Source organism: Empidonax traillii, unplaced genomic scaffold (assembly GCF_003031625.1).
Source record: "Empidonax traillii isolate 1590-97213 ecotype Southwest subspecies unplaced genomic scaffold, ASM303162v1 scaffold434:size946695, whole genome shotgun sequence".
NCBI classification, from domain to species: Eukaryota; Metazoa; Chordata; class Aves; order Passeriformes; family Tyrannidae; genus Empidonax; species Empidonax traillii.
In genome coordinates, this window is record NW_020955627.1 from 156,906 (window position 1) to 169,301 (window position 12,396).

Below are 12,396 nucleotides of genomic sequence, written 5' to 3' on the forward strand. Positions count from 1 at the left end.
ATGAAAGAAGCCTTCTCTTTATGACCCACAAATTGCTGTGCCACTGAGATCTTGTGGGGAAAGGAAAACACTCTTTTCTCCTGTCAGCTACAGCTGCAATTGTGTGAAACCAGGGCCTGTCAACAGTGCACTCTAAGAGACTTGACATCTTGCTCCAGGCAGGATGGGATTAGCATATGTCTGATCCATTGAAGTGCTGAGGAAGTCTGTAGTTAACCCTTCTTGCCAAGTATGTTCCAAAATCATCCAATTTCAAACAAGATTTTGATATTCTGGCAGACTGTTTGAACCATTAGAGTGTTTGTTCATTTTTTCATTAGCCTCCTTCCAGTGGCTACAAAAGAATAATTTATGACTTTCAAGAGTGTGCAAGCCTGCAAGGACTCTGGCTTCTACTGCACCATGTCTGTCAAAAACAGCTCCATTGGTTTCCAAGGAATGACTATTTACTGAGAGCAACATCTAGTTTGGAAATAATTACTACAGAACCAATGCATTTAATTCCACTGAAACCAAGGATGTGTACTGCCTCTCATATTTAAACATCATTAAAGTATTTAATTCACATATGAATCATATTTATTTCTCTTGGATTTGCTCCACATACAACTAGTTTGTCTATCATCTATATAATAAATCATATTATGATTGGTGTTGATGTCAGAGCAAAACCAGGAAAATCAGATATGATTTTCTGTAATGCCAAATTACCTAAAAGCATTTAAGTCTCATTTTCAAAAGTTCTGTAAGCACTTGGAAGCCCAAGTCTTCTAACTGTAAAAAGACTTCGCCTCCTAAGCTTCAGAGCACTTTCGCACACTTACTAGTACTTTTAAAAGTTTATTGTCTCCAGTGGCAGCTCTTCTGTTCAATAGATTTAACAATCAAATTTAGAAATATTCCCACATTTTCTAAGAGGGCTCCGAATATGATGAGGCAAAGACAGTACCACAACTTCAGAAATAAGAAAGATGAAAGATTTCAAGGTAGAAAGCTTCTTCTTTCATACATGTGCATGTATTCATCAGTTAGATTTGAAAAATATATTCCCAGAAGCCAGTCCCTTACATAAATGCTATATAACCAACTTTGTCAAAGCATATTAAAATGATATCTTTGCATACTCATCCATCAGGAAATACCACCATTAAAATGAGTCATAAAACAATTCTTTTAGGTTGTACACCTTATAAAAGTTTTCACTGTTCTATTCCTGATTCTACACCTTTTTCTACATCTAAAGATATACTCCTAAAGTATGTAGCCATTTTTAACTGCTTCTGTTCCACATCCATCCATATTGCAGGAAACCTTAACAAAAGACTTTCCCCTTACAGTTGTCAATATATTGGCAGCCTCTGTTCTATACATTCTATTTAAACCAGCAGAGCAGCAATTTTTGTCCTCAGCTCAAGGGGTGACCAGGTGACATAGATTTGATCACGTTTTCATTGAAGTGTGTGCTGAAAGGCTCACAAGTATTTCAGTGGGAACCAGACTGTGCCCTATAAAGCAATTTCTGCTAGACACACAAGCTCTGATTCAGCAAGACACACACCCCAAATTGCTCTGCTGAGTCAAGGCCTCAGCGCACAGTGTTCCACACAGACTTTCATCAGGGCAGATCAGGGCCCGAGGCAGTAGGCTAGAGATCCAGTTGACTTCCCTTGGAGCATGAATGGTCTCTAAATGCCAGCAAATGTTCCCTGACATGACGGTCCTCTAAATGCTCACACATATGCTTAGCTCTGTTTTTCTGAGGACCTTCACTGGCTACTCATGGCAGACCATGAATTGTGTGAGCAAGAGTTGGCAGCATTTGGTCCCGTTGCCCTGTAAGGAGTACATCACCTCTGGTGGGTGCACACTATCTGTTTGGTTTTCTGTCACACACGGTTTAGAGCCTGAGTGTCACATTCCCAGTGACAGCACATCCTGCACACGCTGCTAATATAGAAGTAAAACCAGCAGGGTTTGTAATATCTCAGAATAACCTAGGCTGGGAGGAAGGCTGGAGGTCTCTATTCCAACTCCCTGCTCAAAGCAGGGCCATTTTCAAAGACAGATGAGCCTCCTCCAGGCAAGTCTTGAATATCTCCATACACGAAGGTTCCCCAGGCTCTCTGAAAAGCCTTGTCACTTAAAGCCTGACCAGTCTCACCTGGGGGTCCCACAAATATCCCCTGCAAAGCTCTCCCTTTTCAGCCCAGCCCATAGTCATCAATCGCTGCCCCAGCCACACTGTAAGAACGCTGGTCTCCAGCCCTACCACAGCTTTCCCCATTATGTAGCCGTAAACACACTTGATCCAGACCCTGAAAACTGATTCCCCAGCTTGACCTTGTACCTGCCTCATCACCATGGACCTACCACTGATGACTGCGTCTGACCCTGAGTACCCTTACCAGACCTGATTCTGACCCTGACCAATGGGGCAGAGGACACTGGATCAATCCAAAATGGTCAGAAACCCCCTTTAACCTCACTGGACATTTAGTTTATTCCTCGAGACAGAGGAGGGCCCAAAGACTGCAAGCACTAAGTACACACACTCGGTCACAGATGTGCGAGAAGCACCATCAGCCTCAGAGCTGCCCTCGCAGGATGGAACTGAAGCCCCTGAGAACACAGAGCTGGGACAAGAACAAAAGCTCCCCACGCATATACAGCAACCTTGCCTTCCTCCTCTGTGCGTGCACTGAGCCCAGGGAATACACCCATGCAGAATGGATTGTGCTTAAGCATGGAATTTTCTGCAGGTCAAAATTCGGTCAGATCAAAATCAGATTCCACTGAAGCACTCAAAAGCATTTTTCAGCTAGATGTTTTTTATGCTAAGTATAAACTTTTTAACCCCATGCTTGTTGTGCTGTTCAGAACACAATAGCAAACACTCTTGCTGAAGTGGGAATAGTTCCTACATGTTCTCTTGTGAGAAAAAAAGATGATAAAAAATGGTTGAACCAGTTTTATTTAGTGTGAAAAAATCTGGAAAAAATACCTACTTCACCTTTGGGCAAACCTGGGAAATTTCATTTTCAGCTGGTATACTTTAGTGGCTCAAAAGCAGTGGAAAAAATGAATTTGCTTAGCAGTCTGAATGCTAGCATTACAGCCCTATGGTTCCACTTACTACCTGTATTCCTCCCAGTTTTACTCCCATCTTGAACTTGAGGAAGTGTTTCGGGGAAGTTTATTTTTTGTTGTTCAGTAGCATCAACTGATGAAGCCCCCAGTAAGAAATAAAATACAGTGCTAAAGATGCAAACCGATGCTGCAGTGAAATACAGGCTAAAAACTTAACAATCCTGATTTTTTCCCCTCTGTCCTGAGTGGCACAGTTGATTTGCATTGGTAGAGCATAGGTTTTGTAAAAAATGAAGGCTCAGGAGATATTATAATCACAATAGCCAGAAAAAAAAACCAAAAAAAACAATAGTAAGGAAAGTAAGTAGGGCAAGAATAGACACTACAGCATGGAGGATCTCTGGGAAAAAAAAAAAAAACATTATTAAGCAAATTACAGGGATCCACTTGTTTTCCCTTGGTGAGTAAGCAATCAGCCTCCCTGGCTGAGGGATGAAGAAAGGGAATGGATCTATTGCACATTCAGTTTCTTGGATGAGAAAATTTGTCTAACCACTTGCAATAATTAAAAGTCCCACGCAGATTCTAAGGTGTGAATCCCAAAGTCCCGGCCAAACTCCAACTAGGTTAATTTAGTTCTGTATCCCAGCATCACCCCTGCAGTTTCAACTGTAATTAGTGTTCTTTACTTGCTGTCCTGAGGTATCATATACCACCATTTTTCACAGCTTTTACAGCTACATTTGCATGATAAATTCAACAATTTTCTGCCAGTCGTACAATCAAGTAGGGAAGGTTTGTAATTTCTTTGAATTCTGTTTGATTGAAAAGTTGTAATATTAAAGTAAATCACTTGCAATCAGATTAAAAAAAAAAAAAAAAACACAACTAAAATTTCCGCTGTTCTTTTCTTCCTAGATGTTCCTATCTGTCTTTTATGACCCACAGCAACTAGCTTAGTCATTATTACAAACAGATTTCACCTACTGGAAAAAACATCTCTCATGTTTCAGGTATCTCCTGTACTTCTGCACTGTTGACTTGTACATGCCTGCTGCAGACAGCAACTAGTCTGGTGACTATAGACAATCTGACTTGGGGCTTATATAAAATACTTTCACTGGTCTAGCATTTCAAAACAAGGATATCAGGGTTCTGAGCTGAATCCTAGTGTTTGCTTCAAGAAAGCAGGATGGTGAAAAAGTTCTCATTGAGACAATTTAGCTGGTACCCATAAATGTTTTTATTTAGCACAGGTAAATAAGGCTTCTGATACTTAGCTTTTATGTGCATGTTTCTCAGGAAGATTTTATGTAAGGATTAGGGTAAGGGAAGGACGTAGGGAGATGATAGAGGAGAAATAGTATTATGTAGAGGTTTTTTTATGATTTTTCTCTTTTCTCTGTTCCTGCTACTTCGGAAATGTAAAGACCAAATCAGTAATACTAAATTATCAAGCCAGAGAAGCCCAAATACCCATTCCCAGCAATATCAGCTCCCCATGTCTATACAGAGCTGTTGCATCACTGTCTGTCCTGGGAGAGATTCGACTACTTTTCACTTGCTGAAGTATGAGGATGGTGCCCTTCCTTGCAAACTCCTCATCACCTCCTTGCTGGAGTACGTTTCCAGCTTAGCAACGTTCTGTGCTTCTAACTGACAGCTGTGGAGATGAACTATGGTTATCTGTTGGATCTTGACTGTCAGGCTTAAACATTCCCATACTTGATGACTTGAGAAACAACAAATCTTTAATGACAATTTCAAGCTAGACCTGCAGGCAGGAACACACAAGTTGGGTGCTCTAGACACTGCATTCCATTGCACCACTGCCAAATACCAGAATCAGTTGAAGTCTAAGACTAATTTTCAGAGCTCTCACAGAAGTGTTTACAGGGTAGCTGAGTGGCTAAACAGGGCTCAAGAGCCAGAAGAGCTATTCTTCTCAGGGACAGTAATGTTAGTGCTGTAAGAAATTAAACCTGAGCTTTCTCAATGATCACTCCAGAGCTAAAGAGCTCCCATGTGGTCGTGACCCAAAACTCATCTCTTTGCTCCTTCTCTCCTCGAAGAAGAAAAATTTTTGCAGATAAATAAGAGCAATAACAGAGGAACAAAAAAAACAGCAATATCACCTCTGGATTTGGTGAGAAACCAGTCATCCAATAAGAAGATTTTCAGATGCTCTGATGCCAGGTATAACAATTATGCAAAAAAGTCTAGCTAATTGCACAGAAAGCTGTGAGGTGTTACAAAATTACTACAGAGGCAAAGAAAGACCACACTGCTGTTTCCCATGTATAACTTACCAAACACCTTCTTCATGGTATTCAAGGTCAGTGAGCAGGATGGTGACCTGTAACTGAGGCAAAGACTACATCGACTAGTTGTGAAAGACCACAATAATTTATTAATCCATTTCACAGAGCTCAGTATGAGGATCAGTTGGTTATTGTATATATACTGCTCTTAAATTGCCATAAGTGATTAATATTATCAAGGCCTGAGAGTCATATGAGACTTCAAAGCTTCACAGATGTCAGAATTACAAACCCTTACAAAGTGCCTTACAGAGAATTAGAAAAAGAGGTCACCAGCTAATGTCAGTAGAATGGAGTCCAGACCCCAAGTCTGTAAGAACCTGTGCTCCCTCTGTCTTTCCTGAGCTTCACTGTTCTGGAAAAAAAAAATAAATCAACCACTGACTTAGCAAGGTCCAAACTGCCCTTTCAGTTTATACCATTTCAGTTGTTCCCTGAGGACACCCATGACATATGGTGAATGGGTTCATCAGAATTCAATGGGAAAAAAAAATGGCTGAGACAGACTTGGTATTATATTATGGGATTTTTCAAGGTTCGGAGATTTCTGACATGCGGGGTGTCTGAGTGCAAAAGAATTGCTTCTGATTTGCTTTTAAGTTCAGGTTTTAGGGTGACTTGGAGGCAATGCTCTCTGGGAGTATGCTGAAACTGATGGAAGGCAAAAGTCTCTCCTGCCAGAGAGACCGGGAACTTGGAACTTGATCTTGGCAAATCATCCCCTGACAGCCGAGCTGCAGCCTTCTCAGTCAGTCTCCTCCAACAAAGACAAATATAGGAATAAGATTCTGTCTACATTCACATAACACCTTGCAGAGCAGTGGCATCAAACCATCTTCTCACACTAGTTTTACCCAAGAGGATTTAATGATAATTAGCTGAGCTCATTACCCATCCCAGAATATATTACTTGTTTCATAAAAAGGCTAGCGCACGCACCTGTAAAACAGATTTGACAGTAGGGTACAGTAAATACATTGGAAATCAATTAAATTTAACATCCTTTAGCACAGACTAAACCAGGCAACATCTTTTCAACATTGCTTAAAGAGGTTTTGGTGAGATGTACATTACGCAGACAGAAAATGTAATAATACTAGCAAATGCCTCCTGTCCCATAGGGACCAACATGCCAAAGTCAAGGACTTCATTTCAGATTTGGTATTTAAATTTGATCCCCATGTGCAGTTGTAATTCCCACATTGTTGTGTTGTTGTGCCTTGTGGTACAGAATAGCAGTACAGGAGTTAGACTTTTCTGAAGCACCCCTTACCCTCATGGTGCAAAGACGGTTGTCCAGGTGTGAGATTGAGCTGGCTGCTTGTTGAGGCCCTGGCTCTCCATGATTGCCTTCAGCCACCAGAGGACTGGGATCTCTGTTTTCATGGGGAAAGACAGGTTCTTCCAGAGGGTAACTTGGAACAGCTAAGGCAGCTCTCACTATATCAAAAGTGGTGCTCATGGTGCAAGACTGGCTGTGCTAGGTGGTGCGGTTGTCACAGTTTTTTTCTTATAGTTCCTATGTGTGTCTGGGTGACACCTCAGAAGGGCACTTGGGTCACCCCTCTTTCATCTTCCCTTCCTAGCCATGCCTCCTGTTTCACCATCTGCAGGAGCACAGGGTTCAGCTTAGGAAGTAGAGCCCCTGTCTGAACTGCCTGTCACACCTCGGGGCTTGACACGTCAGGCTGGTTCTGTACTGTCTCTGCAGGTTAGACAAGGAGGTTCCACAGCCTGTCACTGCAAAGGGGGTTACTTGTGGCTGTTTAGAACAGGGCACCTGTGCTTATCATTGAGGTGTGAAAATCACCAAGTGGATACTGAAGGCATGGGTGGCCCTGCTCTCTCAGGGTTTAATTACTTTTACTTTAACCCTGGACCTCTCTTGCCTCTCCAGTATTTGGTAAACACGACCTTTTAGAGAAGGAAAAAAACAGATGGCATCCTACATTAGTGTAACTGCCCGCTCAGCACCCCGGGAAAGAGAAACTTGGCTTCTCAGCAGCAGTCTTTCTGCCACTTCAACTCAGATCTCTTGGCTCCTTATCCCCGAGGCAGGTTTGAACATCACCAAATTCGCTGACAAAAGCCTGCCGGTGCAATCATTCAGGAGATAGAATTTCACTGCTAAAATGAGATGAATTCAGGTCTGGGAGGCAGCAGAGTCTCTACAAGGCAAGGAAACCTTGCATATCCCCTCAGCCCATTGTTCTCCTAATCCAGCTGCCTGTGAGCTGGTGAGGGACACAGTTCTTGGCATTTATAAACCAAGGCAAGGGCTTCTGTGGTCTTCTTTTTCCACCTTTTGTGATGGACTCCATGTTGGACTGGACCTCTGGGTTCTCACCTAAGGGATCAGGGTAATTGATTTCTGAAGGCCATTTCTGAGTGAGCCATTTCACAGGAAGATCTTCTTGTGACTCAGAAAAATTTTATTTCTATTCTCAAGTATCTCAGCTGTTTTATCTCTTGCAATCACTGCAGCCCAGTACAAGGACACTGCTGGTATCAAACCAAGCAGAAGAAAATCCAGTTCTCCTCAACAAAAGAGTAATACAGCTTCAAATCACCATCCCCCTCAATACAGACAATCCAAACACTATTCACCAGCTTTAGGAAATCGGATATGATCCAGGTTTTAACTTTGCCACTGTGTTGAGATCTACAGGTTTGTGTTGGCATTTGTCTGAAGATCAAAACAGAAACAGCAAGATTAGCATTCCTTCCTCCTTTTCCTAATCCACTGACCACACCCACAGCCTTATGCAGTAGGCACAAAGCTCTACATTTCCAGGTTTTAACCTATTTTGTCACCGTTGCTTCACTCACGCTCTGATCCACTTCATGTCACTTCTCTTCCCTGAGGCTTCATTCCTTTTTCCATCTTTCCTCACTCCCATTTGGAATACAGGATGACTTAGCACCTTACACATTTGGTCATGCAAGGTCATATTCCCCTATGGCACTTAAAATTCATTTACCATTTTCCATTTACCCTTATTCTCCATACTCAGACATGGAACTTTCAGGGCAAGATCATTAAGAAAAACTGGAGTTTGCCTAGACACAACCAATCCTAATGTGTGGTTGAGCAGTACTCTGACTGGTGCAAAATGGTTTTATGTCAGTGAAGGATCCAGCCTAATACGCTCTATTTTAAGACAACCTGTAACATCCTTATCAGATCCAGTTGTGCTATAACAGCACAGCAACACTTCTCACAACATCATTCTGCATCATGCAGTTTTGTGCATCTTGACCCACCACTCTCACATTTGTGTATTCTACAAAACCATAGGCATCTGTTATATTCTGACAGCTACCCTGAAGGACGTGCAAAAGAGTACCAGCAATGTGTACACAGGGTAGCCTATCTCAGTCTTCCCTCTTTCTCCAAAAGATGGAATGAAAGAGACTGCAGTCAGCCTAGGCAATAATAACAGCATCATGACCTGTTTAGAGGAAAACAGCAACATACCAGTGTGGGGCACAACAAAGGTGACATACAGCTCTATCACTAGGCAAACACAATTCCCAGTGGGATGGTAGGACAATCTATGTGTTGAAGAACCAAGGTGCCAGCCAGAGATAGTTAAAAATTACTAAAACACACTTCCAAGTGGCGTGGCCTGAGTTAGGCTCTTCAGTCTCAGAAGAAAAATCTCACTGAACTCCTGAAGGTCCTGTTTATGCCTTGAACAGGCAAGGTGACAGTCCCAAAAATCCCCCAACTCACTCCCTCAGCTATCTAGATGATTGCAGAACCCGAACAGAGTGGCCTGAGCAGCTGTACAGTGTGCTGCTCTTTAGCATCTCAGATTCTTCAGTTCTCCCTGAAGCATATGAAAGCCTGCCAGGGCCACATGCAGGAGAAGGAATTCTGGTGCAGGGATGTTTTTTCAAAAGGAGAGCTTATTGTATTTGAGAACAGATCCTGTCCCATCGGGGTGGTCAGAAGATGAACCTTCATAGGAGTGAGTTAGTGTTGCAGAGCACAAAAAAGACAAAAGGCCTTTGGATTGAGATCACACTACAAGAAAATGTGTAATAAAAAGCCACAGCCTCATTGCTGTCACTGCCAAAGAATGCTGGCATGAACAGAATCATTCCAGCCAAGGGACCTGCTCATTTATCTCCTGCTCATATGCTCTTGTTCCCTCCAGTTTCTTCTTTCATTTACACTATTTTTTGTCTTCCTGCTTTTCCTGCTCTTTCTCTCCTGTCATTCTTCTCCATATAGCATGTTTGCCATTCATTTTTCTTACAGTAGCACTGTTACATTTGTTGGGATGAGTCTGTCTCCCTTCCTTTCTCATTGACTCCTTTTTTTCATCTCTTTGCCCTATCTGTCTCTGCCTTACAAACTATTAATAAGGTTGTGGACAGAGGATCTACAGAAACCACCTGTCAAGTTCAACAGAACACACCATAGCGTACAAAAGGTCTGGAATGGCTCAATTTTGGGGATGGGTGCATCTTGACTGATGCAGATCAGGTCAGATGATATTAGTAGAGGATTAGGATGAATGGTGTGAGCTCCACCACAGTCCATCTCTTATTATTTTATCAACCGTCTGTGCCTGCTTTTCAGTGCTAGATAGAGGAGTATTTCCAAGGCTGGAATAGCCTCTTCTCTTGCATCCCTGTGGCATTAGCACACAGAAAACACAGGATACAGCAGGCATTTGTGCTGCATTCCCCTGGTACAAAATAGTTGTAATGTTACAGACAAGGAATTCTTCACAATATAGGAGAGAGAGAACATGAGGATCATCTGCAAGCCAAGAGTGAATTGTCTGGTATTAATGCATCTAACTGATCTCGACAATTGTTGAAAGTGGCTCACAACTGTAAGGTTGGCTACGATTGATCCTCTTTCCCAGGTATTACCACGGCCCAAGAAATAGCAATCACTTTCACATGTGGGAAAAGAGAACGTGAATCCAAGTCCAAATTCCTCTAGGGGAGGACTCAGGTAAGCAACAGAAGCAACAGGGGGAAAGGAAGAACTGGAAGAACATGTGGCTAGGCAATGGCTGCACCCAGCTTCAGGCTCTCAGAAAACGTGTCTGATTGGCATCTTTGCAGTTTCAAAATAAGAAACTTCAAGCGTGTTTTCTTTGGCCTCTCTCTCCTGGGATCTTCCACCTTCCTGAAGAAAGGTGTTGATGGGGGCAAATAAAGAAACCAACATGACAGGGAGACTCCAGATTTTCCACCAGAAATATTTTTTTTCCTGTTGAAGAGCCCATCTATTCCTTACTTTACTTCCCCACCCTCATGTTCTCCACACTTGCCTGAAAGTGGCTGCTCCAGATGTTGGAGAGGAGCTGAGAAATATCTGTGTGGGAGATAGTGCCAAAATGTCCTGGTGGATCTCCTTTACGGGACTGAGACGCTGCATCTGAAACTGACCTCCTGTTTCTTTGGATGCTTCCAGAAAGAGCCATTCCTCCCAGGTCATAGTACCAGAAGAATTCCCAACTATACCTCCCTGCAAGAGATTCCCAAGGTTGTTGGTAACTATGATGTTAAGGATGTTCTCTAAAACATTTTTTGCTTATAATTCTAAGTGTTTCCACATTTGTTCTAAATCTACATTCACTAAACATCTTTGTGATCCTGGACCTAGGCTCCTCAAAGCAATTAAAGTTGTTAGTCCTCACTGTACAAAACACCCATAAACAGTGAGGAATCTACTCACTCCCTAGCTTAGGAAGTGTTCAAATCTGGGTCTAGACATTACTCCTCGGCCACGCCTTTGTGTCAGACTAAAATCCAAACTCTGAAAACTGTGAGCCGGGGGAATATTTATGTAAACTTTGCTGACCCATCCCTGCCTGTCTGCAGCATCCCGGCAACCTCCAATCGTACTCTCTGGAACAGGATTATTAAGTCTACAGGGAGGGAAGAATAAGAAGTAGATGAGCTGTTAAGAAGCAGAAAAAAAAAATCTTCTCTTCATGCCTGTGACCTCAATAAGGAAAAGAAATGAGAAGAGAAGCACGAACAGGATGTGCTAGCAAAGCAGAAATGTTGCTGAAACTTATGGGTGTTTTCAAAACCAGTGGTGTGGAGTACTTTGGAAAGAATACAAGAAGTCAGACTGAAGAGCTTTGTGTACTGTCCTTTGTCCTCAGAGCACACAAGACACAGACCACGGGTATGGAGGCTTCCTTTGCACTGGCATGTCCATGTCCTGTTAAGATTGACCTGGAGTGTTCTCCATTAAGAATCAGAAGAGAATTCAGCCTCCATCGTCCACTAATTGTAGGAGCATCCACTTGACACTGCCAGCTGGGGGCCAATTAGGCAGAGTTGTTATGCTTGTTTAAGTGGAAGGTTATAGAACTGAATTGATACAGACTAGAATCATCATCATGTTTCACATCCGAGACAGAGTCACTGAGCAGCTCAGAGATGAGAGGAAGCACTGACCTCCCGATTGTATATCCAACATCCTGCCAGCGATCCTAAGTCAGAAATGCTAATTTCCCATTTCATGAGCTGGATTTGCATTCTTTCTGTGAGGCGAGGTCAATCTTTTACAAGGTCAGACTAAATGTTGAGTAGCTCAGTTGTTTTACTGTAATGCTGAAAGAGTGATGGATACTGGTGGAAAATCATCATTCCCCGTGGTTTATCAAGGTACTTCAGTAGTGTCCAGTGGGAGAGTGGTTCTTGGTGAGTGGTTCAGTTCTCAACAACTTAATGGGCTTCAGCCTTAAGGTATATTTCATTCACAATCTAAACAAAGTCTTGAGGATTTCTCAGGAGGATCTAACTGTCGGAGGACCTAGAGTGATCCAAGGGCAAAGTGAGAGCTGTCCTGGGAGAAGAGATGCTCCTGGGCTACAGCAGTGGGGAGCCAAAGAAGGACATGATGCTGTGACTGTGCAGTGGATAATATTCATGGCTCTTTTGTGCCAATGCCTTCCAACACAACTTCACAGGACAAAGAACAAATGCATGTTCAATGGAAACAGAG

General features: G+C 42.6%; 1 protein-coding gene across 7 annotated transcripts in view; it reads right to left on the minus strand.

Annotated features, from left to right (window-relative positions):
• Window positions 1-12,396, minus strand: part of IQSEC3 (IQ motif and Sec7 domain 3) — a 107,945-nt gene that overhangs the window by 40,995 nt on the left and 54,554 nt on the right. Inside the window, exon 2 of one of the 7 annotated variants that reach the window (XM_027894612.1) lies at window positions 10,706-10,902. The exons of the other annotated variants lie outside the window; for them this stretch is intronic. Coding sequence (XP_027750413.1) covers window positions 10,706-10,872 — 167 coding nt within the window. The 5' untranslated portion in view covers window positions 10,873-10,902. The remainder of the gene's footprint in view (window positions 1-10,705; window positions 10,903-12,396) is intronic. 7 annotated transcript variants of the gene reach the window in all.